At 40.3% G+C, this 27,197-nt stretch overlaps 1 protein-coding gene and 1 pseudogene across 2 annotated transcripts; one reads left to right on the top strand and one right to left on the bottom strand.

Moving 5' to 3' along the window:
- Positions 1–257: 257 nt before the first annotated feature.
- LOC142522490 (uncharacterized) lies at positions 258–2,035 on the bottom strand (annotated as a pseudogene).
- Positions 1,771–21,735, top strand: LOC142522488 (uncharacterized). Of its 2 annotated transcripts, XM_075625925.1 has the most exons (5): positions 1,771–1,916; positions 2,663–2,734; positions 2,796–2,853; positions 20,852–20,885; positions 21,141–21,735. In XM_075625925.1, exons 1-5 carry the CDS (start codon positions 1,877–1,879, stop codon positions 21,402–21,404), a joined length of 468 nt encoding a protein of 155 aa, XP_075482040.1. In that variant the 5' UTR covers positions 1,771–1,876; the 3' UTR covers positions 21,405–21,735. The 2 variants fall into 2 exon arrangements, with proteins under 2 accessions (XP_075482040.1, XP_075482041.1); XM_075625926.1 differs by lacking the exons at positions 1,771–1,916; positions 20,852–20,885; positions 21,141–21,735 and adding an exon at positions 3,035–4,935 and having other exon boundaries at positions 2,579–2,734.
- Positions 21,736–27,197: the final 5,462 nt, after the last annotated feature.

The following is a 27,197-nucleotide window of genomic DNA, read 5'->3' as shown; positions in this document are numbered from 1 at the left end:
GATCAAAGAAAGCAGATCTGAAGAAAGTTCGTAGGGAATTCACCAAGAGCTATCTCCACTAACCCCGGAATAGTTGGAGCCATGTGAATTGTTCACCAAAGGTATAAACTCTAACGCCCTATGAATGTTTATGGTAAAATCATACGAGTGCCCAAACAATATCTTGAATGTCAAGATCTAAAAATTTTTAAAACTTCCGCTGCGTTTGGGCGTGCAGAAAATCGGGATCCAACACAAAGTTGCTACGACGACAAGGCTACTTTGAAAAACTGTTCGTTAGTTCTGCAGTATTCTAATTTTACATATGCTTCTTCCCACTCTTCTCACAGTTTACCTCCACCAAAACATATGAAATTCACTATATCTTGAATACAGTCATTAGGGTTCCTCGGCAAAAGATTCATAAATAAGTTACGATTTACATGCCATGATTGCATGAAATCAAGCTCAAATTAACTAATAAAACTTAATATATTAGACTATAAACTTCACATGTAGGATCGCATCCGAGGCCTAACCAAAGACTGGCCACCATCGACGTATATAGTTGTACCGGTCATGTACCTTGACCCATCACTTATCAAATAAATAACAGTTGAAGCCAAGTCTTTCTCAACTTCAAGCCACCGATGTAAGGGCGTGGCTTCCTTTACCAATTTCTGCGCCCTTTCCTTCCCAACTGAAGTAGGGTACTCATCGTCAAGATGCAAGCCACGAGCAATTGCATTTACTCTTATCTGATGCTTCCCAATCTCCATTGCTGATGCCTGCCCATCATTTGTAAAGTAAATTTTTAGCATGGTAAAGAACAGAATGAATTCTTCAGGTAGCTATATTGAGACACAGAAATTAATAAAGAAATCAGTAATCACCACAACCAATGAACACAATGAAAAAAATGATTTGAGACCACAATACGCTACAAACTTACCCGCACTAACTGCTGCACTCCAGCCAAACAAGAACCATATGCTGCCGCTCCTTGATATAACCCTCTTTCGGCTCCAATTATGGAGATTAAGAATACGATGGATCCCCCCGATTGCTTATCACGCATTGTTTTACCCACAGCTTTTAATAGATACCATGGAGCCATAAAATTGATTTTGACGATATTTTTGAATTCATCTTCTGGTAAAGACAGAGGATCATGCATCTTTCCTGTTTCATTCAAAGTAATAAGTCGATACTCTTGTACTTTCTTACTTGCACACATGTGATTACAGCACTGCCTAATTGAAAATAAGGACCATCCAACACAACTATTGTTTACATCTACCACATGTTCTTGCAAGATATAGACATAAAAAACGTGGATAGATGTGAATATTAAACCTCCTCGTTAGAGGTACGACAGAAACCAAACATTAGGAAAATGAAACCCTCGAAGACTTCGTTGCAAAACTTGATTAGAAAACTAAAGATGGTTTTTTTCCAATGAAGTAGAAGGTTCGATTAAGATTTAAGATTGAGACAAGCTGTCGAAGCGACGCTTGTAATACTACAGGCTCTTAAAGACCAATCAGCACGAAATACAGACTAAACAGAAAGTTGGAATCCATGCAGAAAGGCATAGAGTGCTTTACCTTCATAGGAATTGCAATTGACGAAAGCATCCAAACTCCCCAAGATTCTCTTGGCCGTGCCGACAGCTTCTTCAAAAACCGTTGTTTCTCTTCTTTCATATCCAACCCCACCACCTCTACCGCATCACGGCGTCCATCTAAGGACACCTCTATCTTCTCCACTGCTCTCCTCAATAGCCCATCGTCCCCCATCAAAACTAGCCTAGATCGATCCCGTGAAATCAGAGCAACAAACAGGAGAAAGAAGAAGAAGAAAAATTAATGGCGTTCTTGCTACCGCGCTGAAGTAAATGACGGGCAATGTTGAGAGAGATTTCATCTCCATTGGAGGTAGGCAAAACCTTCTTTCTTGGATTTTCCATGCTGCAGCTACCAACGACCAAACGAGCTGGCTCACATATATGGCCATCTGGGCGAGTGGTGGATCGAGTCATTATTAGGATCAGTGTAGTCCATTTCTTGATATTTCGCTCTAACTAGAATAACATTTTAAAATCTTTAGAAAAATCAATTTCCTCATTGAAAATTAAGAATAATGAAAATAAACAAAAAGTCAAATTGATTTATAAAAATATTATTTTTAAATCAAAGTATTATTTTTTATTGTAAATATAGACATGATCGACCAGTGTCATAAATAAAAATCTCACAAAAAAAAATGTTATTTACATTTATTAAAATTTAATATAATAATAAAAACTAGCTACTTTGCACACGCGGTGCATGTTTATACATTTTTTTATAAATATCGAGGGATTAAAGTGAAATTTGACAAATTATCGAGAGACTAAAGTGCTATTTAAATTGTTGTAATTAAAAAAAATAAACAAAAGTGTTTGTTGAAATAAAAAATAACTAAAAAAAAGTGTAATATTTGTATCGCATAAAGGCAAAATTGAAAGAGCAAAAAACAGACCAAGACATCATTTCTGCCTCTATTACAAAGATTCTTCATAATAATAGTATACACGAGATTTAAAAAAACAAAAGAAATGAATCCGAGAGAGTGCCAAACAAATTGAAGAGGATAAATCTTAAAACACGACCTCATCGTGTTCTCCAATGGCGATTATCAGAATCCCATTGTCGTCTTCATTTGGTTGCCTCCTATCACCTATTGGATCCTCGTCGTCTTCTTCTCGCTTCAGGTTTACTCTTCAGTTTTCATTTGATTGTTTTCATCGTTATTCATGTTCGATTTGGCTGCAGTTCAAATTCAGTGGCATTTCGAGCTCGTAGAATTTCCTGCAATTGTTCATGCTTCGAGGTAAGCACTGGAGTTCCCTTTTCCTTCCTTTTTTACCCTACTATCTCCGATTTTAATGGTACCAATTTTGACTTTGGCAGCAATTAATTATGTTATATAATCTTATAAAAGATCGCCATCGAATGTTCCTTAAATTTGTACTCTCTGTGAAGTTAGATTTCCGTGTCAAATCTTGATACAGGCCGTAGCAATAGCTCTTTCCCTTGAGTCGTACTGTGAATTCAACACAACGAGTATGGGAAAATTTTCCTTGGATAAAGGTTTAGGCGATAGAATTGTCATTATCTTAGGTGTGTATTATTAAAATACAATTTGCTAATACAGTGGGTTTCCTCAGTGAATTTGTATAACTGGAACAGATTGTTCATAATAAGATCAAAATTCGAACAATTCGAGTATGTGCCAAACTCCTTACAATTTACTCATATAATTCTCGATAAAAAAAACTCCCGATGGTCTTTTTTACATTATTTATACCCTAAGATAATAATTAAGCAATAGAAAATATTCCCAATCGGTAGTGCGGTTGCGCAAGCAGTTAGCTTGTTGACGCTCAACTGCGTGGTCCTTCTAGGTGTAGTAATCCTTCATCCATGCAGGCACTTTGCGCACTCTCGAAGCTTCTTTGATTTCTCTTTGGTTCTCTTCTTCCCCCACTTTTGAGGCTTCGGCACTTGAGACCATCTGATTTTGAGGATGGGCTTGGTCTTGATGTAGTATTCGTTTGGTGGCCCAATCCTTTAATTGTTGATCCTTTTAACTCTTCAAAAGCAACAGTAGCTTCATTGGACCATTGGAAATCATCCTTCTTAAGTAAATCGGTGAGGGTTCTGCTATAGTGGCATAGTGTTGCACAAAGCGACGGTAGTACCCCGTGATGCCCGAAACCCACAAAGTTGTTTAAATGTCTTGTGTTGGGGCCATTGTGTCATGACTTCAATTTTTTCTGGATCGGCCATGACCATCCCTGCCATCACCGAATGTCCCAAATAATAAATGGTGCTTTGAAAAAATGGACATTTGCTTTTCTTCGCAAATAATTTCCGATTAAGAATACACTCGAGAACCTTTTGTAAGTGTACGAGATTTTCATCCTCTGATTGACTGTAGATAAGGATACCATCGAAGAATATGATAACAAAACAGTGCAAATAAGAGCTAAAAGCCCGATTCATAGCAGACTGGAATGTAGAGGGTGCATTTGATAAACTGAATGGCACAACAGTGAATTCATAATGATCCCCATGAGCCGGAAAAGCTGTCTTGTGAATGTCCCTGGAATCCATCCGGATTTGGTGATAGCCAGCCCGCAACTCCAGCTTAGAAAAAACTCGAGCTGCACATAATTCAACAAATAATTCATCAATTGTTGGAATTGGAAAACGATCCCTGATCGTGAGTGCGTTGAGGGCACGGTAATCAACACAGAATCTCCATGAACCATCCTTTTTTTGACTAGTAATACTGGGGATGAGTACGAGCTGGTGCTAGGTCATATAAAGCCAGAGGCAAGCAACTCTTGTACAAATTTTTCGATTGCGTCCTTTTGGAAATAGGGGTAACGATAAGGACGAACATTTATCGGAGCAGACCATGGTATTAGATGAATACGGTGGTCCATTGATCTGTGCGGAGGAAGAGATTTTGGCTCATAAAATACTGCCGAATAAGTTTCCAGAAGCTCCTGCCAACAATAGGAATATGCTGGGACTCGATATCTGTTTCCTTAGTTGTAGCAGCCTCAATCAATGTAAGAAAAGTAGTGCAAGAACCTTTGTTGAGTAACGTGCACAATTTATTATAAGAGACAATATCTGGATTGGAAATTTGATTTCCACTTAAACAAATCTGCTGATTGTTCCAACAAAACTCCATTGTAAGTGCTTCATGGTCATGTTAGCACGAAGCACGGACCTAAGGTGTGTAACCATTGCATGCCAAGAACCAAATCCAACCCCCAAATCGGAAAGACATATAGGTCAATGTGAAACTCATGGCCCTGCAAAATTAGAGAAACTTGCGAGCACATTTTATCACGCCAAAAATGTTGGCCATTCTCCCATAAAAACATGAAAATGTTTAGTAGCGAAGCAGGGAATGCCTAATCGATTTACCAACTCTTCTTGAATAAAATTATTGTTGTCACGCCCCGAGTCCGAAGCGTCGGTGACATCCGGCATTGTTTAACAATTACTTGAAAACAATTAAGCCTCGTATCAAAATGCCAAAAACCAGTCTTTTCCATAAATTAAACATTGTCTTTACATTGACAATAGAATTAGAATACATCAGAGTTTCAAATAGCGGAAACGAAAGAAAAGCAAAATCTTGAGTTTTGATCTTGATCTCCGGTTCACCAACCTCAGAAAGCATCTTGGTCTTCCTCATTCAGTTGCTCCTCATTTTTATCTGAAATTTGTAAGGGGTGAGTGTTTTGGGAAACACTCAGCAAGTGGAGGTCGATCGATTCCAAAGATACATATAGAACTTAGTTTTCTTAAAACGTTCTTTTAACAGACTTTCAAAACTTAATATTCTTAGCTTTTCAGGACAGAGACAAATCGAATAAATGAGAGAATTCATCAGATGATTCAGAACAATTCAGAAACAGATCAATTCAGAACAGAACATATCAGAACAGACAGAACACTGTTACTCATCTCATTTCCATGGTCAAATTGTCCCCAATATGTTAGTCCTCTAAGGGGTGAGGCCAGAACATGGTTTTATACCCACCAATGGGGGCCAGACAGAATTACAATTCTCGTCCCATATCAAATTGAGTCGTAACAGTGTACAAAGAATTGAGAAACAACAGACAGACTTATCAGATTTCTCAGAGTTCAACATTTCAGATTTTTAGACAGACACAGTGGAATCAAAGATATTCGAAGAGCGAACGAAGCATATAATCGATCGAAATTTTAAAAGGTAGACTGACATTTTCGAAATTTAGGACACACATTCATGCATGTCATATTATTGATATCAAAGTTTAAAATACAACAAAATATGTAACAAAAGCCCATTTACTTGAATTTTTATACAAATCTCCTTTGAAATTTCGGCAGCACTTCGGCGCAACTTCACAAATACTGTCTTCGATTGGGGAACACTTCGGTACGGGGCTATTGTACTGGACTGCACTAACTTTCCTTCTTTTCCCTTGCTTGAATTGGCCGAAACTTGTAGGGTGAGGGGAAAGGGGAAAACCGAATTTCTTGCTTGCTTTTGGGGTGCCTTTCTCTCAACCTAGATGAGTGGTATTTATAGGCACAAAAAACCTTCCACCTAGCCACCCCTTGGCCGAATTCTTGGTCACCAAGAAAGGCTTGAATGTAATCATAATGTTGGTCCAAAATTTCATGCATAAATCTCCAAAATCCCATGCATTCTTCAAGTTCTAGATTAGTCATGAATGTGGCTCAAAATCTCATGCACTCCTTAATTGTCACCTTGATTTTCTAAAGGGTCATTTCCTGCATCATCAATATGTCCTAGCCCTTAGCTCCTCCCGCAGCTCCTTCATGGGTTAACGCAAAGGTTAATTCTTGCACATTTAATTTGTCCAAACTCTTGGCTCAACTTATAGCTCCCTTTTTGGTCTTGTTAGGAAAAACTTGGTTGAGCTGCTTTGAGCTGACAGATCGTGTCTTTGAGCTGGGGTTTTACTTCTCTCGTGACAACACTTCGATGGATGGGGTTACTTGTGGCTTGGCCTCCTGCTGAGCTCATTTCCGAGCTTTGAAGTTGTTTTCTCGAGTTAAATTTAATGAAAATCTAAGTTAATAGTCAAATTATTTAGTTGGAACAAACATTTTTTGAGCTTAGTTTGAGTAAAATTTCAAGTTTGTATTACTTACTTGATTTGCTTCGGATCGTAAAATCTCGAGTTCTCACATCCCTCCCTCCTTATTAAAAGTTTCGTCCTCGAAACTTGCATTAACTTGTTCTTTCGAATAGATGAGAGTATTGTGATCGCATTTTCTCCTCGAGTTCCCATGTTGCCTCCCTTTCGGTATGATTTGACCACTGTACTTTGACATAAGGTATTGTCCGATTTCTCAGCACTTAGTTTTTTAAGTCCACTATTCGGGTAGGGACTTCTTCGTATTTAAGTTCTTCGTTGAGTTTTCCTTCAATCATCAGTGGTGTAACCTTGAGTACATGACTCGGGTCTGGCACATACTTCCTCAGCTGTGAGATGTGGAAAACATTATGTATTCTGGCCATGTCTGGTGGTAATGGTAATCGGTAGGCTAAGGTTCCTACCTTCTCCAGTATCTCGAACGGTCCCACATATCTCGAATTCAACTTTCCGGATTTACTAAACCGAACCATTCCTTTCATGGGAGAGACTTTGACGTAAGCTTTTTCACCAATCTCTAATTCTAACGGTCTTCTTCTCATATCAGCCCAGCTCTTTTGTCTATCTTGGGCTGCCTTGAGTCTTTCTTTGATTACAGCTACTTTGTCAACGGTTATTTGAACAAGTTCTGGTCCAGTAACAGTTTTTTATCCGACTTCGTCCCAATATAGAGGCGACCTACACTTTCTACCCTACAAAGCTTCATACGGAGCCATCTCAATGCTACTGTGATAGCTGTTGTTATAGGCAAATTCTATCAGGGGTAACTGTCCACTCAAATTTATAGAAAAATCCAGTGCACATGCCCTTAGCATATCCTCGAGGGTTTGAATTGTCCTTTCAGTTTGGCCATCAGTTTGAGGATGATAGACCATGCTGAGAGTAACTTTGGTCCCCATATCCTTTTGGAAACTTTTCCAAAATCTTGATACAAATCTTGGATCTCTGTCAGACAGTATACTTGTCGAGACTCCGTGTAGCCTCACTATGTTGTCCATATACAGGGTAGCGAGCTTATCCGGGTTGTAAGTCATCCGCACCGATAAGAAATGTGTCGACTTAGTCAATCTGTCAACGATTACCCAAATTCCATCATGACCTTGTCTTGATTTTGGTAGCCCGACTACAAAGTCCATGGAGATACTATCCCACTTCCATGTTGGTATTTCCAATGGCTGTAAAAGTCCTTCAGGCCGTTGATGCTCTGCCTTGACTTGTTGACAGGTTAGGCACTTGGAAACAAAGATAGCCACGTCTTTCTTCATTCCATTCCACCAGTAATTATTTTTCTGGATGTACTGAAAATCTCGATATATGTGCCTCGGTCATTATCTCTTCTCGAATTCCATCGACGTTTGGCACAAACAATCGTCTTTTCATCCAGAGTATCCCATTTTCATCAATTTGAAATTCTGAAATTTTTCCTTCTTGGATTTGTTCCTTAATTTTAAGGATGGAGGTGTCTTGACTCTGCTTCAATTTGATGGTCTCTCGGAGATTTGGTTGCACTGCTAGGGAATTTAAGTTCACCTTCCCAGGGTTCCTTCGACTCAACGCATCTGCTACTTTATTTGCCTTACCCGGATGGTAATTAATTGACAGGTCATAGTCCTTGAGAAGTTCCATCCACCTTCTTTGCCTCATGTTTAATTCTTTTTAAGTGAAAATGTACTTGAGGCTCTGGTGATCAGTAAAAACTTCGCATTTTACTCCATAAAGGTAGTGCCTCCAGATTTTAAGCGCGAATACCACTGCGGCTAATTCCAAATCATGAGTAGGGTAATTCTGCTTATATGGTTTTAGTTGCCGTGAGGCATAAGCAATTACCTGACCCTCTTGCATAAGCACACACCCTAATCCTCCCTTTGAAGCGTCACTGTATACAGTGAAATTCTTACCATCCTCGGGAAGAACTACTACTGGTTTGGAAGCGAGTTTTGTCTTCAGGGTTTCAAAGCTTCTTTCACATTCTTCATTCCAAATGAATTTCGAATCTTTCTGAGTAAGTTTGGTGAGTGGAATGGCTATCGAAGAAAATCCTTCCACAAATTTTCTATAGTAGCCTGCTAAACCCAGAAAACTCCTGACTTCATTCACTGTCTTTGATTGTGGCCAATCCTTGATTGCCTCTACCTTCTTAGGGTCTACTGACACTCCTAATTCAGAAATTATATGTCCTAAGAACGCCACACTTTTTAACCAAAATTCACATTTCTTGAATTTGGCGTATAGTTCCTTTTCTCGAAGTGTCCGCAAAGTGAGACGCATATGCTCTTTGTGTTCTTCTTTACTTCGTGAGTACACAAGGATATCATCTATAAAGACAACCACAAACTTGTCGAGATATGGTTTGAATACCCGATTCATCAGGTCCATGAATGCTGCAGGAGCATTTGTTAGGCCAAAAGGCATTACCGTGAATTCGTAATGTCCATATCTTGTCCTAAAAGCAGTTTTAGGGATGTCTTCCGCTTTGACCTTCAACTGATGGTAACCAGATCTCAGATCTAGTTTTGAGAAGACCTTGGCTCCCTTTTACTGATCGAAAAGATCATCTATTCTTGGGAGTGGGTACTTATTCTTTATGGTGATCTTGTTCAACTCCCGGTAGTCAATACATAGCCTCATGCTTCCGTCCTTTTTCTTTACAAAAAGCATTAAGGCTCCCCATGGGGATGCACTGGGGCGAATCTGCTTCTTGGCTAGTAATTCCTGCAGTTGCTCATTTAGCTCCTTTAATTCAGCTTGAGCCATTCGGTATGGTGCCTTTGATATTGGTGCAGCACGAGGGACCAAATTGATTTCAAATTCTACTTCCCTATCTGGTATCTCTCCCGGTAGTTCCTCGGGAAAAACGTCTGGAAATTCTTGAACAATTGGAATATCCTCCAACTTTGGGACTTCTTCTTCTTTGATTTCATTGATCACTGCCAAGTAATTTCTTCTCCTCCCTTTATAGCTTTCCAAGCTTGTGAAGCCGATAGTAGAGATTTTCTTTCTTTGGATTTTCCGTGATATACGACTTCCCCTTTTGTCGGAGTTTGAAGTCTAATATCTTTCTTTTGACAGTCTACTATGGCATGGTTTTTGGCTAGCCAGTCCATTCCAAGGATGATGTCAAACTCAACCATATTGAGTTGAATTAATTCCACATCAAAAGTTTGATTGCTGATACAAATTTTACAGTTTCGATACACTGTGTGTTTCAATTGTTTTGCTGGCAGGTGTTGCTACTCTTAACGGTTCACTAAGAATATCATGCTCAAGTTTAAGCTTTTTAGCAAATCTTCTAGACACAAATGAATGTGTGGCACCACAATCAAACAAAGCATATGCAGGCATTTTATTGAGTAAGATGGTACCTGCCACCACTTCATTGGTATTATCAGCTTCCTCTTGGGTTATTGCATAGACCCGAGCACTAGTCTTGTTTTCATGTTGCTTGCTGGGCTCCGTCCCTTTGTCCTTGTTGTCAGGACAATCTTTAATTCTATGACCCACCTTTTCGCACTTAAAACAAGCGTCTGTCTTCCGATGACATTCTCCAACATGTTTCTGTCGACATGTATCACACCACTTTCCTTCGGTGTTACCAGCACTGCCAGAATTTCCTTTGAAAGACCCACCTGAATCATTTGGTTTCTTAAACTTTGGACCATTCTGAGTAGATTGACTGCTCATCGGTCTTTTGTTCTTGTTTTCTTCCTCGCGTCGCTTGATATCAGTTTCTGCGCTCATTGCAGCGCCCATAAAATCCGCAAAGCTGTTTGGCTTGAATACTGCCAATGCCGACTGAATTCGACTGTTGAGTCCCTTCTTGAATCGATGCATTTTTAACGTTTCATCTGACATGATCGTTGGGACATAGGTTCCCAGATCGTTGAACCATGAAGTGTATTCCATCACTGACATGTCCGGAGCCTGTTTGAAGTTTTCGAATTCACCCAACTTCTGTAGTCGAAATTCAGCGGGATAATATTGTTTTAAAAATTCTCTCTTAAAAATCTGTCATGTGATCTCTTCCACTTCTGCCAAAGATGGCGACACAGTTTCCCACCATTTCCTAGCTCGGTCTTCCAAAAACGGTGTTACAACCTCCACTCTCAGTTCTTCAGGTATCTCTAGTAAATGTAGTTGTGTTTCGACGTTTTTGAGCCAGTTGTGGCTGACTTCTGGGTCTGGGTTCCCATCAAAAGTTGGAACTCGATTCCTTCTGAGAGATTCGTAATGGTACTTAATCCCACGCGGTTGCGGTTCAGGTGGTGGTTGGATGGCGTTAGCCAATGGGTTGACGAATCCTTGTAACGTTGCAACTACGATAGTAGCTATTGCCATCATATCCTCTTGACTGAGATACACTCTGGGTGGTGGTGGAATTTCGTTTTGGTTGGCACCACGGGGGTTACGGTTGTTTCGGGGTGGTCTGCCTGCCATTTCCTATAAACATGTATTTTATTAATTTGTTTGCCACAATATTTAATCAAAGAAATAATTTCATTAAATTGTAAAAATTTTCATATAGCCAAATATTTTTCAAATGATTAATCAAATATTTCTAGATACAATCGAAGCCTATTCTAGAACTCTCTCTCCCTACTCGTCTATTACTTCTCCGTCCCCTACTGCTTCATTAATTTCTTCCTCCACAGGGTTCTCTTCCAGTTGTTCTATGAGTTCTTCCATATTGACCATCTCATTTTGTAGGTGTTCAATGTAATTCTGCAGTTGTGTGTTGTGGTGATCAAGATTGTTTACTTGATCCTGTAGTTCTTGTATTGTTGATTGTCTTACTTTTTCATCGATTTCTTGCTCTTCAATCCGCTCCTGAAGACGACGTCGGGTTTTGAGAAGACTATTATCCCGAATTTCGAGCGTAAAAATCCTATCTTGCGCTTTCTTCAACTCTTGCTTGGTGATCTCGTGCTGACGCTCTGACTCTAGATGATAAGCCGCGTAACATCTAACGTCTTCGCGTAGTTTCTTCTCTTCCACTCGGGCCTCACGAAGATCCTCCATCATGCACACGTTATTTCCGTCCAACTGATAGTTATCTCTCTCAAGTTTATCATTCTTTTCTTTCAGTGTTTTAATTTCTGACTCCTTTTCCTGAAGTTGTTTCTGAAGTTCATTTATAATGCTTTGAAAGTCCATATTGGTTTCCTATAAAAACATATAAATAAGATACTCATCCATTCTTAAATATGCAATAAGATAATAGAAAGTTTCAAAATAGTTTGGTACACATATTATTTTATCAGTCACAAATTTCTACAATCAAGATTCTTTATTATAATGCTAATCTAATCGAACATCTCTCCGCCGTCGCTGTCACTGGCACTGTCGTCTCCGGCCACCTCCATCGGTGCTACCTCCTCTTCCTCCATGCTCTCTATTACCAAATATAGGTAGTTATTCTGATCCTGAAGTCCGTCCATAGCGCTGTGGAGCTTCGAAATGTACCAATCCTGCCTGGCGTTGTACTCCTCCTAGCGCTGACGGGCCTGAGCAGCACGTCCTCGCTCTATCTCCACTCTTTCCAATAAATCCTTGTTAAGTGCAACTAAGCGCGTGATGCGAACGGAATCGGTCGGTATCTGCAGCAGCTGGCTCTCCACCAATTCCAGATGATGAGTCAATCGATGTACATCAGTCTCAAGTATGTGTCTAACCTTACTAAGCTATTGTTTCTCCATTCTTTCCTTGGCTAGTTGCACTTTCAAAGTCGCGATCTCCCTAGTCTGATTATCAATCGCAAGCTGACGCATGCGAAGGGCAGCCTGAGCGCGACTACGTGGAGCAGCCATTTCCTAGGATAAAAATCGAAAGTAAAGCATCAGAATTGTATAAAGGATAGAAAGGCACAAATAGTAGAAACAAAGTTGTCGTGGAAAATTTTTCGATACTCAGAGTTTGTGGGATGATCAAAGGGATAGATTTTTTTGAAGTCTATTCGGGATTTAGGAAACAGATGAAAGTTAGACTTCAACAACGGATGAAAGTTGGACTCAAATTGGGATACACTAGGCTTTTGCCAAAATTTGACTTCGCCAAATTTTGTCTATCATAATCCCAGCGGGATTATGAACCTGACGGCTCTGATACCACTTAAATGTCACGCCCCGAGTCCGAAGCGTCGGTGACATCCGACATTGTTTAACAATTACTTGAAAACAATTAAGCCTCGTATCAAAATGCCAAAAACCAGTCTTTTCCATAAATTAAACATTTTCTTTACATTGACAATAGAATTAGAAATACATCAGAGTTTCAAATAGCGGAAACGAAAGGAAAGCAAAATCTTGAGTTCTGATCTTGATCTCCGGTTCACCAACCCTAGAAAGCATCTTGCTCTTCCTCATTCAATTGCTCCTCATTTTTATCTGAAATTTGTAAGGGGTGAGTGTTTTGGGAAACACTCAGCAAGTAGGGGTCGATTGATTCCAAAGATACATATAGAACTTAGTTTTCTTAAAACGTTCTTTTAACAGACTTTCAAAACTTAATATTCTTAGCTTATCAGGACAGAGACAAATCGAATAAATGACAAAATTCATCAGATGATTCAGAACAATTCAGAAACAGAACATATCAGAACAGACAGAACATTGTTACTCATCTCATTTCCATGGTCAAATTGTCCCCAATATGTTAGTCCTCTAAGGGGTGAGGCCAGAACATGGTTTTATACCCACCAATGGGGGCCAGAACAGAACATGGTTTTATACCGACCAATGAGGGCCAGAAAGAATTACAATTCTCGTGCCATATCAAATTGAGTCGTAACAATGTACACAGAATTCAGAAAAAACAGACAGACTTATCAGATTTCTCAGAGTTCAACATTTCAGATTTTTAGACAGACACAGCGGAATCAAAGATATTCGAAGAGCGAACGAAGCATATAATCGATCGAAATTTTAAAAGGTAGACTGACATTTTCGAAATTTAGGACACACATTCATGCATGTCATATTATTGATATCAAAGTTTAATATACAACAAAATATGTAACAAAAGCCCACTTACTTGAATTTTTATACAAATCTCTTCTTTGGAATTTTGGCAGCACTTCGGCGCAACTTCACAAATAATGTCTTCGATTGGGGAACACTTCGGTACGGGGTTATTGTACTGGACTGCACGAATTTTCCTTCTTTTCCCTTGCTTGACTTGGCCGAAATTTGTAGGGTGAGGGGAAAGGGGAAAACCGAATTTCTTGCTTGCTTTTGGGGTGCCTTTCTCTCAACCTAGATGAGTGGTATTTATAGGCACAAAAACCCTTCCACCTAGCCACCCCTTGGCCGAATTCTTGGTCACCAAGAAAGGCTTGAATGTAATCATAATGTTGGTCCAAAATTTCATGCATAAATCTCCAAAATCCCATGCATTCTTCAAGTTCTAGATTAGTCATGAATGTGGCTCAAAATCTCATGCACTCCTTAATTGTCACCTTGATTTTCTAAAGGGTCATTTCCTGCATCATCAATATGTCCTAGCCCTTAGCTCCTTCCGCAGCTCCTTCATGGGTTAACGCAAAGGTTAATTCTTGTACATTTAATTTGTCCAACATTTGATCATGAGAATGTCAGAAACCATTTTCTGATTAAACCCATCGAATCGTAATAAGAGCGTCTAGTAGCATCGCCCCATGATTCCCTAGGTATCACTGATAGTGCCTGCAAGAACCAGTCGGTTATGATTAACGTACAGTATGGTCCCTTCATCTCATATATCCAGATCGAACCTGCAACCATTGGTTCATCGAGGGTCGCATATTAATTCGATAACTATGTGATAACTTTAATAGTGGCATCGTGTGTACTATTGAAGAACTCTTTCTCCAACGTACATCTTATACTCTGGCCAGAGATTCCATGCACTGGCTCCTATATGTGTCGCAACTGTACCCAACCTCGTCACCTGATAACTCTCCTGGAGCCGGTAAACGAGTCAAAGCACAGCCCTAGCATATAGCGCCTCAGTGTTGTCCCGGGATGTAAGGACTAATGGTGTACAATCATAACCACGGACTTATCCTCTCGATGAATGATAACCACTTGGAAAGTCCGAGGGAGGGTTGTTCGGTATAATCATCATATGACTACCCATCTGCATGTTTGGACATCTCCATGCCCTTACCAAGAAACGCAGTACACAACATCACAGATGCTAGTCTCGAGCTCAAGCAACCTTTATCCATGTTTTAGGCGGCTGAATCGACTAGGAACGAATTTGGAATATGCAGTGTTTACAAATGAGTTTCAACATCGAATTACGATTCATTTGTATTAAAGCATAATCAAGGACTTTATCTATACTGTTTGCATGGGTATACAGATAAAGTATAACGAGACCATAAAAAGTTAAATTATATTAAAATAAAGATTGTTTATTACAACTGAGTCAATAAATTCCCTAGCCAACAGTTGACTTACAGGGCATCTACTCTAACAATCTCCCACTTGCCCTAGAGCCAACTACCCATAAACTTTAATCCAATTGCTTCGCGATGCTTCTCAAACAATGGTCCTGGAAAGGGATTTGTAAGTAGATCAGCAACATTATCTGCAGAGGGGACTCTTTCGACTGATATGTCTCCTCTTCCCACAATCTCCCGGACGATGTGGAACATCCTCAGTATATGTTTGGATCTTTGATGAGACCTTGGTTCCCTTGCTTGCGCAACGGCACCAGTGTTGTCGCAGTACACCGGGACTGGATCAACTCCATTAGGAATGACGCCCAACTCTTGGAAAAATTCCTCATCCAAACTGCCTCTTTGGCTGCAGCAGATGCAGCAATGTATTCAGCTCCAGTGGTGGAATCAGCAACGGTGTCTTGCTTGGAACTTTTCCAAGAGACAGCCGCACCATTAAGCATGAATACAAAACCAGAGGTTGATTTCGAATCATCTACATCACATTGGAAGCTAGAATCAGTGTAGCCTTCCAATTTTAATTCTCCACCCCCATAGACCAATAACAAGTTCTTAGTCCTTCTCAAGTACTTAAGAATATCTTTCACGGCCTTCCAATGCATTGGACCAGGGTTCACCTGATATCTGCTTGTAACACTTAAAGCGTAAGCAACATCAGGACGCGTCGATATCATACCATACATGATACTACCAATGGCTGACGCATATGGAATACGTGTCATCATCTCTATCTCTTCATCAGTTTTGGGACACATAGCTTTAGATAGAGTAGCACCATGACACATTGGTAAGTATACTCTCTTGGACTCTCCATAGAGAATCGCTTCAGAATGGTATCGATATAAGTGGCTTGGGTGAGTCCCAACATCCTTTTTGATCTATCTCTATAGATTTGTATTCCCAATACATAGGATGCTTCACCCATATCCTTCATGGAGAATTTACTGGCCAACCATACTTTAGTTGATTGCAATAATCCTACATCATTTCCAATGAGTAGGATATCATCAACATAAAGCACTAGGAATGTCACTGCACTCCCACTAACTTTCTTGTACACACACAGTTCCTCAGGATTCTTAGCAAAACCAAACTCTTTGATAGTGCTATCAAATCTGAGGTTCCAACTCCTTGATGCCTGCTTGAGACCATATATTGATCTCTGAAGTTTGCATACCTTATGCTCACTTCCTACTGATGTGTATCCCTCAGGTTGAGACATATAAATTTTTCTTTGATGTCTCCATTGAGGAATGCAGTCTTTACATCCATTTGCCATATCTCATAGTCATACCATGCTGCTATGGCTAGTAGTATTCTAATGGACTTAAACATAGCGACTGGTGAAAAAGTTTCCTCATAGTCAATTCCTTGCCTTTGAGTATAACCTTTTGCAACCAGTCTTGCTTTGAAGGTCACTACCTTCCCATCCGCCCCAAGCTTTCTTTTGTAGATCCATTTGCATCCTATGGGAACGATTCCCTCAGGTGGATCCACTAATGTCCAGACTTGGTTTGAATACATAGAGTCCATTTCTGACTGCATGGCTTCAAGCCATTTGGTTGAATCAGTATCAGATATTGCTTCTTTGAAATTCATTGGATCACATCCAACACAATGCTCATCATGGCTTTGTCAATGAAGAAGTGTATATCTGGCAGGTGGTCTGATAACCCTATCAGACCTTCTAGGAGCTTGTACTTCAACTACTGGTTCTAGGGGATTAGGTTCAACTTCTAAAGTTGAGGGAGTATCTTGAATTTCTTCAAGTTCAATCATCTTGCCTTTTCTATCTAATAGAAACTCCCTTTCCAAAAAGGTCGCATTTCTTGAAACAAATACTTTTGCTTCATTGGGATGATAAAAATAATATCCAACAGAATTCTTTGGATATCCTACAAAGTAGTACAAAATGGATCTACTATCCAATTTGTCTCCCACTGTCTGCTTCACGTAAGCAAGACTTCCTCATATTCTCAAATAAGAATATTTGGGAGTTTTTCCCATCCATATCTCATATGGTGTTTTATCCACTACTTTAGTATGGACACTATTCAACAACATTGCCGCATTTTCAAGCGCAAAGCCCCAAAACGATGTAGGCAATTCAGTGAATCCCATCATAGATCGAACCATGTCCATCAAGGTTCGATTACGACGTTCAGAAACACCATTCAATTGTGGTGTTGCTGGCGGAGTCCACTGTGAGAGAATCTCATTCTCTTTTAGATAATCCAAAAATTCAGCACTCAAGTATTCTCCACCTCGATCAGATCGAATTGTCTTAATACTCCTTTCTAGCTGTTTTTCTACTTCAAATCTGAATTCTTTGAACTTTTCAAATGCTTCAGATTTGTGTATCATTAAATAGACATACCCATACCTCGAATAGTCATCAGTAAAAGTAATGAAGTAGGATTGCCCATATTTTGTGCTAACGTTTAGCGGGCCACAAACATCTGTGTGGATCAAATCCAGTAGACCATTTGCACGTTCCACGTTTCCCTTATAGGAAGCCTTGGTCATTTTTCCTTTTAGACATGACTCACAAGTAGGTAGAGAATTTATGTCTGACAAGTCAAACATGCCTTCTCTTACTAGTTTGTGCATCCTTCTTTGGGAAATGTGACCTAGTCTAGCGTGCCATATCTGTGCGGGGTTTGGATCATCTAACTTTCTTTTGTTTGTTGCTGTTTTCTTTTGTGTTTGGATATTGTTCAACGGAATATCTTTCAATTTTAAGTTATAGAGATCGTTCATTAATTCGTCGGTTCCTATCAAACGTTCATTCTTGTAAATATTGCAAACACCTTTAGCAAAAACACAAGAATAGTCATCTCTATCAAGCATAGAAATAGAAATAATGTTTTTAACCAATTCAGGAACGTATAAAACGTCTCTCAAAAGTAACTTAAAATTATTGTTCAAAATCAAAGTAATGTCTCCAATAGCAGTTGCAGCAACCCTTGCTCCATTCCCCAATCTTAGAAATGTCTCGCCATCTCTAAGTCTCCTGCTTCTTGCCATCACCTTCAAATCATTGCAAAGATGAGAACCACATCCGGTATCCAATACCCAAGAAGAGAAATTAATTGAGACATTTACTTCTATGTAAAACATACCATGGCCAGAACGCTTCTGGGCTAGATACTCCTTGCAATTACGCCTCCAATGTCCAGGTTTATTGCAGTGAAAACAGACATGCTCTGACTTGTCGGGCTTTGAGGGCCCCGGAGTAGGTTTCTTGTATGGCCTTTTGTTGGGCTTGTTCTTCTTTAGAGGGGCAGAACGCTTCTTACTTTTATTTGGGGCTCCCTTTTTCGTACCAGACGAAGAACCCACTAGAAGAACATGCTTCTCCTTTTTGATTGTGGCCTCATAAGTAGTAAGCATATTGACCAACTCTTCAAGGGTGGCCTCAAGCTTGTTCATATTAAAATTAACCACAAATCCATCGAACGAGGGGGGTAGTGACAACAAGAGAATATCAGTCGTGAGCTCACTAGGAATAACCACGTCGAGCCCCACTAATTTCTCAATGAGCCCACCCAATCATCCTGACACCATGCTCATGGACAGAAGTCTCATCTCGCAGACGTGTAGTCATGAGTTCTTTCACAGTAGCATGTCTCTCTGAGCGAGTCTGTACTCCATACAACTCTTTCAAATGAAGGTGAATGTCAGCAGCATTCACAGCCTCCTTGAACCGCCTCTGCAGTTCATTCGACATAGAAGCCAACATATAGCTTTTAGCTTGGAGATCATGGTCCCACCATTTCTCAAGCTTAGCTAGTTCAGTCTCACTGATGTCCGAAGCAGCCTCTTTCGGTGGCTTCTTATCAAGCACATACAGAATCTTTTCCGAGCTCAGAACAATTTTTAAATTTCGAAACCAGTCATTATAGTTAGGGCCAGTCAACTTGTTTTGATCGAGAATGATTGAAAGTGGATTGCGTGACGACATTGCAAATATACTGAAAAAGAAAAACAGATAATTGTTACTGACTATTTTAAAATAATTTTAGGATATAAAATATGGATTTTTATTTTATAAATTTCCCTCCAACTATTTTGACATTTCCACCACCCTCTGATGAAAAAAGGGAAATCGTATTTCCTTAGTGGGCACGTAGAGTCCAATTAGCCAATTATAATTCCGAATAATATCAGCCAATCATAATCTCTAAAAGGTAGAATACAATTGCATCCCCATGCAACCTCCGCATGTTTCGCCTCACGTTTAATAAGGACCCAATAATATGGCGTCGTTTATTTTCACGTGTCAAACCAACCCATCAATATTGAATTGTAGTGGACTGTCGCCATGAGTTCCCCCAATAATATGAGCCGAAGTCATGGGAGTTCCACTCAATTCACATCATATGTCCGGTGGAAGTCACAGCTTTCCGACATCCAGGCCTTCCCAATAACATGAGCCAGACACTATCCGCGGGTAGCGATCAACATGCAACCACGGTTGATGGAAGGCAAGGAAAAATTAAACTCTTTTAATTTTTACTTATTCGGTTTGATATAAATTTTGAATCATATTCAAAATGAGGGATTTTAATTTAAAATTTGTCTCATCATTTTATTTTCAAACACGCGTGCCATGAGTTTGTATGTTTGCCGGATTCATGCAACTATATTATCTAATAATATATATACATGCATACTACTATATATCGCATATATATCATAATATGACATTCAACAATAAATAAGGATGATCGATCGCCAACACTATTAGATCCATGTGAGCCATACATGGATCCAGGTCCAAACCTAGGTGAATGCAGGGATGCAAATGCAACTATTACAAGAGCTTCCAATATTTTACATGTCTTCATCTCGTTCATCGGGTCCACCATCTTCCAGTCTTGATCTCCCACTATTTCTAATAATTACATTTAAATAGCCATGGCACATAAGGGATACATCTCATGGGGTGGGAACGGGCCATAAACCAGGCCCACTTCAATAATATCAAATATTAAAAATGAATAAAACAGTAAAATATCCTAATATACACCTAACGCATTGGTCAAAGCTCTCGATCATCATTCATGCATTTAATATCAATATTAACATCAATTTAATTAAAAAATTTAATTAATTAATAAATCATATATCTAATAATTATATCACTAACCACCACAATTATTAAAGAATTTAACAAATTAAATAAACTCCTTTATTTAATTTCCAATTATATCAATAATAATTGATTTCTTGTAAAAACTCATTTTTACCATAAATAATTAAAATCATATTCTAATTATTTATTTTACAAGAAAATTATTAATTTTTCAAAAATTAATTTTCAAAAAGAAAAATTGAATCAATTTCAAAAATATCAATTTTACCTAAAATTTTGAAAAATCAGAAAATTGTACCATGGGCCCAAACAATTCAAGCCCACCAATCAGCATGCTTCCCGAGACGGTCCTGGGCAGTCGTCCCCGCTGCCCGCCCGCTGCCCGAACGTTTCAGCCAGTGGCAGTTCCTGTGCGCGCAGGGCGTCCGCACGCTGCGCCGCGTTGCAAAACCCGTCGCTAGAATTCTATATATACCAACGTCCTTTTTTCAGCGATTTTCGCCTTTCTTCTCTGGTAGTGGCGAAATTCTATCAATTATTTCGCAGTTTCGATTTTTTTACTTTGTACTAACATTTTTTCGTATTAATTTTGTAGATTTGCTCGTCGGTGTGATCTTCGCGCACGTCAGGTTTTTAAAGCGTTTTCTTTATAGAAATCTTAATATTTAATTTTAATTTTTGCGTAGTATTTTATTAATGAATTTTAACGTAGTATTTTATTTATGAATTTTAGCGTAGTAGATTATTTATTTTGTAAATCATGCATGAGTTTTTTTTTTACTAGATAATTAAGTTAATGTTATTTTTGTTGATACTTACTTAACTTTTTGTTTTATTGTTTTTGATAATAGATTTTAAATAAATTAATATTTAAACACTTGTAGGCTTCAATGGGTAACACAGATAGAAGTTGGATGTATCGTAGGTTAGAGAATGAATTCTTAAGTAGTGAATTTTGTGTTGGTGTTGAGACACTTGTGTCATTTGCACTTAGTCATCCTGAGTGTTTATTGGATGGGAAATCACGACGTCCATGCAACCGTAAGAAGTGTCGAAACAAATGTTTTGATGATGCCGAGACTGTAAAGTTTCATTTAGGTAGATATGGTTTCGTACCGAACTATTATTGTTGGCAACTATCATGGTGATCAGTACGTCCCTCCTATGTTTCCAAACTTCAATATGGAGGTTCCTTCTTCATCTACTTGTTTCGTAAACAGATCAATTCAACAAGAATTCATTGACTTGATTCAATCTAATCAATACTTTTGTAATACTGAACATGGAAACCAATACTTCGATGACATAAATCAAAATAAAATGAATGAATTTGCCGAAGAAAATCCCCGTACAGACTCTGGCAATGATGATCCTCAAAGTCCAAACAGTCCTATAAAATCTCTGTATGAAATGATTAAGTCTGCTGAGAAAGAAATTTGAGATGTAAATCCACACAGTCATTCTTTGTTGTCTGTGTTAGCTCGGAAAAATGAACTTGGAATAAACCTAGCATATCAAAGATTATTTGTTTTTCAGGTATAAACTTGGAATAAGAAAGAGTGGGATTATGCGTTTCTTAAAATAAGTTTGTGTAACGCTCTAAAAATTTCATCTCTCCTTTTGATACACTCTAGCCAATAACAATGGAAATGAAAACTTTCATAATAATAATAAACTTGTCTTCGTTTTGTGACTTTTGTCTCCCATTTGATGACATCCCACTGTCGTTTTCCGTTGAAATGAACATGGGAATAGATAAGTCTATTGTTATAGATGATGCCCCGAGATATCCCGGGTCATGGATAATATCCATGCTTAAATGCCCGGGTCAGGAGAATAAAAGGTTCTGACCATACCAATAAAGTAATCGGACGGATCGGCACCCGAGTCATGAAATTACCCAGGATAACGAGAAAGTGGCTGGAAGAACCCACGGAAAGAGCCGGTCAATCAGAGGCCAGGCCACGAGATCACCCGAAGCAGAACCTCTCTGAGAAGTTATACATTTATGTTCTTATAAGGAATCCCAAGGAATACCTCACCCTGATCACTTCGATATGAGTGAAGTATTTAATGTCGCCGATCAACAGTGTTTATAGCCGATTTATCTCTGACATTATTACAAGTGGTCAATGAATCAAGTGGTCTGGATGTGACAAGTGTGCGATTTGACATGTCAGAACAATGGGGTATAATTAGCCACCTTATTATAATTAATGCTCTCACACGAAGAACGAGGTCATCATTGTATCCTCTACTATAAATATCAGGTCCTTTACTTGCATTTACGATCTTTGAGATATTGATTCACATTTAATACTCTCATTTACTACACACCAATCATCACAGCCATCACTTGGCTACATTGGTTTTATTGCTTGAGTACCCTGCTGACTTAAGCATCGGAGTGGCCACGCCGGACTCTCCTGCGGCGCCCATTCACGTGGTTATTTTCTTATTCACAGATCCTCCAAGGAGCTCGAGAAGTTACGATCCAAGCCCGGCGTCTAAACTCCTATTTCCTTCAATATCCTGATAGTTTACCCGGCAGAGTTTCTGACCCGACTCGTCCGTTTCGTCCGGGTTGCATCATTGGCGCCGTCTGTGGGAAATTCTTAGTTCTAAGACGTTGATATGGCTCCTACCAAAGAACAGCAAATCAAAACAACACTCATGTTCAAGGAGAAAACAACACTCGTATCTCTGGTGCTGATGGTCCTCCCCCTAGTGGTCCTCAGCCTACCATTCATTTAACCACCGAGGAGTTACAGAAGATTATAACTGATGCTGTTAAAATGGCCACGGCAAAGAAGGCCATTTCTCACCATGCCAGTCATCCCGAGCAACAACATGAACAGCCGCGAAGGGAAGAAAGAAGGGAAGAGAAGAGGGAATCGAGCGCGGGTTCTAAGTCTCCCACTGTTGCGGAAGAATTGGAAGAATTAAGGAAAAAAGTGAAAGTGTTAGAAGGGCATGTTGGTTCTAAAGGCAACGCTCCGGTTGCAAAAGGTTGCCCATTTTCTGACATCATTGTTCGGGAACCATTACCCGAGCATTTCAAGTCGGCTAAAATCAAGGACTACGATGGGAGTTCTGACCCCGAAGAGCATCTCGCTCGTTTTGAAAACATGGCTATGTTGCATTGTTATGGGGACCAAATTAAATGCAAAGTATTTCTAACCACTCTGATTGACTCGGCTCAAAGGTGGTTTGAGGGTTTAGCTCCTCAGAGTATTCTTTCTTTCGAAGATTTTCAGAAGGTGTTCTTACATCAGTTCAGCAGTAGTAAGAAATATAAAAGAACCGCCTTTAGCCTATTCGAGGTAAAGCAGCGCCCGGAGGAAACTCTAAGGGCTTATATCAAAAGATTCAACCGAGTAGCCTTAGACGTGCCTGCTTGCGCTCCCGAAACGAAAACTACTGCCTTCACTCAAGGATTGCTAGAAGGGGATTTCTTCCGCTCCCTCACCAAAAAACTACCCGGAGATTTCGAAGATCTTTTATCCCGGGCAGAAAAGTACATCAATATGGAAGAAGCCCAGCACCAGAAGAGAGAAGCATTGAAGAGAACAAGGGGAGACCGGGCTGTCAGACCTGAGGAAAGAAATAACAAGAGGAATGGTGCCGGGCATCTTTCTCATGTTCCCTTGAGAAATGCCCGGGGTATGGAAGTTCAAGAATGCAGTTCGGATGTGGCCCCACTCCCTAGTATCACACCCCGACCGGTCCGATCAGAGAAGGTCAGATATTGCACCCTACATAAAGAATGCTCCCACAACACGAATGAATGCCGATCCCTAAGGAAGGGATTTAAGAAGCATGCTGAGCCGGAATCTCGCCCTACTCGGGAGGAGCCCAGGTCGCCGCCCTGGGTATCACGGCGACCTGGACCGAATGTTCCTAGGGGATCGGCTATCCCAAGTGGAAGCAGGAAAACAGAAGGGAACTCTCGGGAAGAAAAAAGTAGACAAGTGGAACGAGAAGACCTTCCCCCTATCCGGGGAGTGATCAAAATGATTTCGGGAGGATCTACTGATGGTGACTCCAACCGAGCCAGGAAAGCTAGGGGTAGAAGAGTGTGTTTAGAAGTTGATGGGAGAAATCGAAGTGAGCCGGTTATTAGTTTTGGCCCGGAAGACCTCAGAGGAGTCAGCCTACCTCATAATGATGCTCTGGTTATTCAGGCCCGGGTCGCTAATTATGATGTGTTGAGAGTTTTTGTGGATAATGGGAGTTCTGTTAATGTTATTTTCAAGGAAGCCCTGGTCCAGATGGATTTACATGAATATCCGCTGGAAGTAGTTGCGACGGCTCTGTTCGGCTTTGTCGGTCATGCTGTATACCCTGAAGGGGAAATCATTTTACCCCTAACACTTGGAAGTGGAGATTTGAGGAAGACAGTTGTGACAGTTTTCACCATAGTAGATGCCCCATCTTCGTATAATGTAATCCTTGGAAGGCCAGCTATGAACGAGATGAGAGCTGTAGCCTCCACTTATCACCAAAAGATCAAGTTCCCGATACGAGGGCAGGTGGGAGAGGTTAAAGGAGACCAACCCTCATCCCGAAAATGCTATGGTGAAACAATCCGAGTAGACCAGAAAAGGGCGAGAAGGGAGGACAGGGGAAAGAAAATGGCCCAGGGAGCAAAGGAGGTAGAGGGAAATGAAGTAAATTTTGTGGCAGAGGACGAGCAAGAGGTGGTCAAAATAAAACCAGGAAAAAGTATCCGAGTGTCCCGAGACCTAGAAGACTCCACCCGGGTAAAACTTCTAGCCTGTTTAAAAACTAATATCTCCATTTCCCAACAGGAACTTGTGGGAATATCACCCAAAGTAGCCGAGCACAAACTAAACATCATCCCCGGATCTCGACCTATAAAACAGAAGAAGAGGCACTTCGGGCCCGAAAAAGACAAAATCATAGAAGGGCATGTGAAGGAAATGTTGGGAGCCGGCCACATCAAGGAAGTCCAATTTCCCACGTGGCTCTCTAATGTGGTCCTTGACCCTAAAGCCACAGGGAAGTGGAGGATGTGTGTAGATTTTCGGGATCTGAACAAAGCTTGCCCGAAGGATTGTTATCCGCTTCCTCGAATCGATCAGTTGGTAGATTCAACTTCCGGCTTTGAGTTACTAAGTTTCATGGATGCATATCAGGGTTATCACCAAATCCCCTTGGCCCGAGAAGATCACGATAAGGCCAGTTTCAACACTTCTGGGGGTACCTTTTGCTATGTGGTCATGCCGTTTGGATTGAAAAATGCCGGGGCCACATACCAACGCCTCATGAATCAAGTCTTCCAAAAGCAGATAGGCAGGAATATTGAGGTATATGTGGATGATATCTTGATTAAGACTCGAGAAATGTCTTGTTTTATTGATGATTTGACAGAGACTTTTGCCACATTGGAAAAGTATGAGATTAAGCTCAACCCGGCCAAATGTGTGTTCGGGGTCAAGAGTGGAAAGTTTCTGGGTTTCATGGTTACAGACAGAGGAATTGAAGTCAACACGGAAAAGATAAAAGCTGTGATTGACATGCCCTCCCCTCAATCTACTCGGGATGTACAGAAATTGACCGAGAGGATTGCTGCTTTGTCCCGATTCATCTCTCGATCTGCTCACCGGAGTTATCTCTTTTTCCAAGTCCTCAGAAAGGCCCAGAAGTTTGGTTGGAATAAAGGGTGCGAGCAAGCTTTCCAAGACTTGAAAAAACACTTATCCGAGTTACCTGTTTTGGTAAAGCCGGAGCCGGGGGAAAAGTTGTGGATTTATTTGTCTGCTACTGAACATGCTGTCAGTTCTGTTCTCATCAAGAAAGAAGGGACAGATCAGAGGCCCGTATATTATGTTAGTCACGCCCTCCAAGGAGCAGAGTTGAAATATAGTGAAATGGAAAAAATAGCTCTAGCCTTGGTAATGACTGCCCGAAAATTAAGGCCATACTTTTTGTCTCATCCGATAGTGGTCCTCACCAATTCCCCACTTGGAAGAATAATGACACATTCGGAAGTCTCAGGAAGAATGGTGAAATGGACAATAGAGCTGGGGGAATACGACATCGAGTATCAACCCCGGACCGCTATCAAAGCTCAGGCTCTGACAGACTTCTTGATAGAAATGATCCAACCGACAGAGGAGGAAGTGTGGAGAGTCTTCGTTGATGGCGCTTCAAATCTATCCGGATGCGGAGTTGGAGTGGTCATAATAGCCCCGTTCGGGGAAAAGATAAAATTGGCCTTGAGAATCGATTCCCGGGTTACAAATAACGAAGCTGAATATGAAGCTGTTTTGTCAGGATTACAAGCCGCCCAAGAAGTTGGAGCCTCCCGAGTAATTATTTACTCTGATTCTCAGTTGGTGGCACAACAAATTAAGGGTGCTTACGAGGCCAAAGATGAAAAAATGCTCAAATACTTGAAACTCATAACAGCCCGAGCTGCCATTTTTACCGACTGGAGCATCGAACAAATACCCCGGGAAGAGAATGAGGAAGCCGATAGTCTGGCCAAGTTAGCTGCTTCTATGTCCGAAGTAAATACCCGGGAAATCATGTGTTTTACCCGATTGGTACTATCTGTGGATGAGGCATCACCTACCCAAATAAATTCATGGATGACTTCCCTGATTGAATACACAGTCCATGCCAAGCTTCCGATTGACCGAGTTCAGGCTTTAAAGGTAAATAAGCAAGCACCCAGGTTCACTCTATTAAACAACACTCTTTACAGGCGATCATACCTGGGTCCTCTGTTGAAATGTATCTCAGAAAGTGAAGTAGAGTACATCCTCCGGGAAATTCACGAAGGGTGCTGTGGAGAACACTTGGGAGGGATGGCCCTGTCTCGGAAAGCCTTATTAGCAGGATTTTGGTGGCCCCGGATGGATCAAGATGCCGCCAGACTAGTCCGAAAATGCCAGGGTTGCCAACGTCATTCC

Source organism: Primulina tabacum, chromosome 13 (genome assembly GCF_025594145.1).
Source record: "Primulina tabacum isolate GXHZ01 chromosome 13, ASM2559414v2, whole genome shotgun sequence".
NCBI lineage: Eukaryota > Viridiplantae > Streptophyta > Magnoliopsida > Lamiales > Gesneriaceae > Primulina > Primulina tabacum.
Note: the sequence above shows the minus strand (reverse complement) of the source record. Positions and strands in the feature narration are given on the sequence as shown.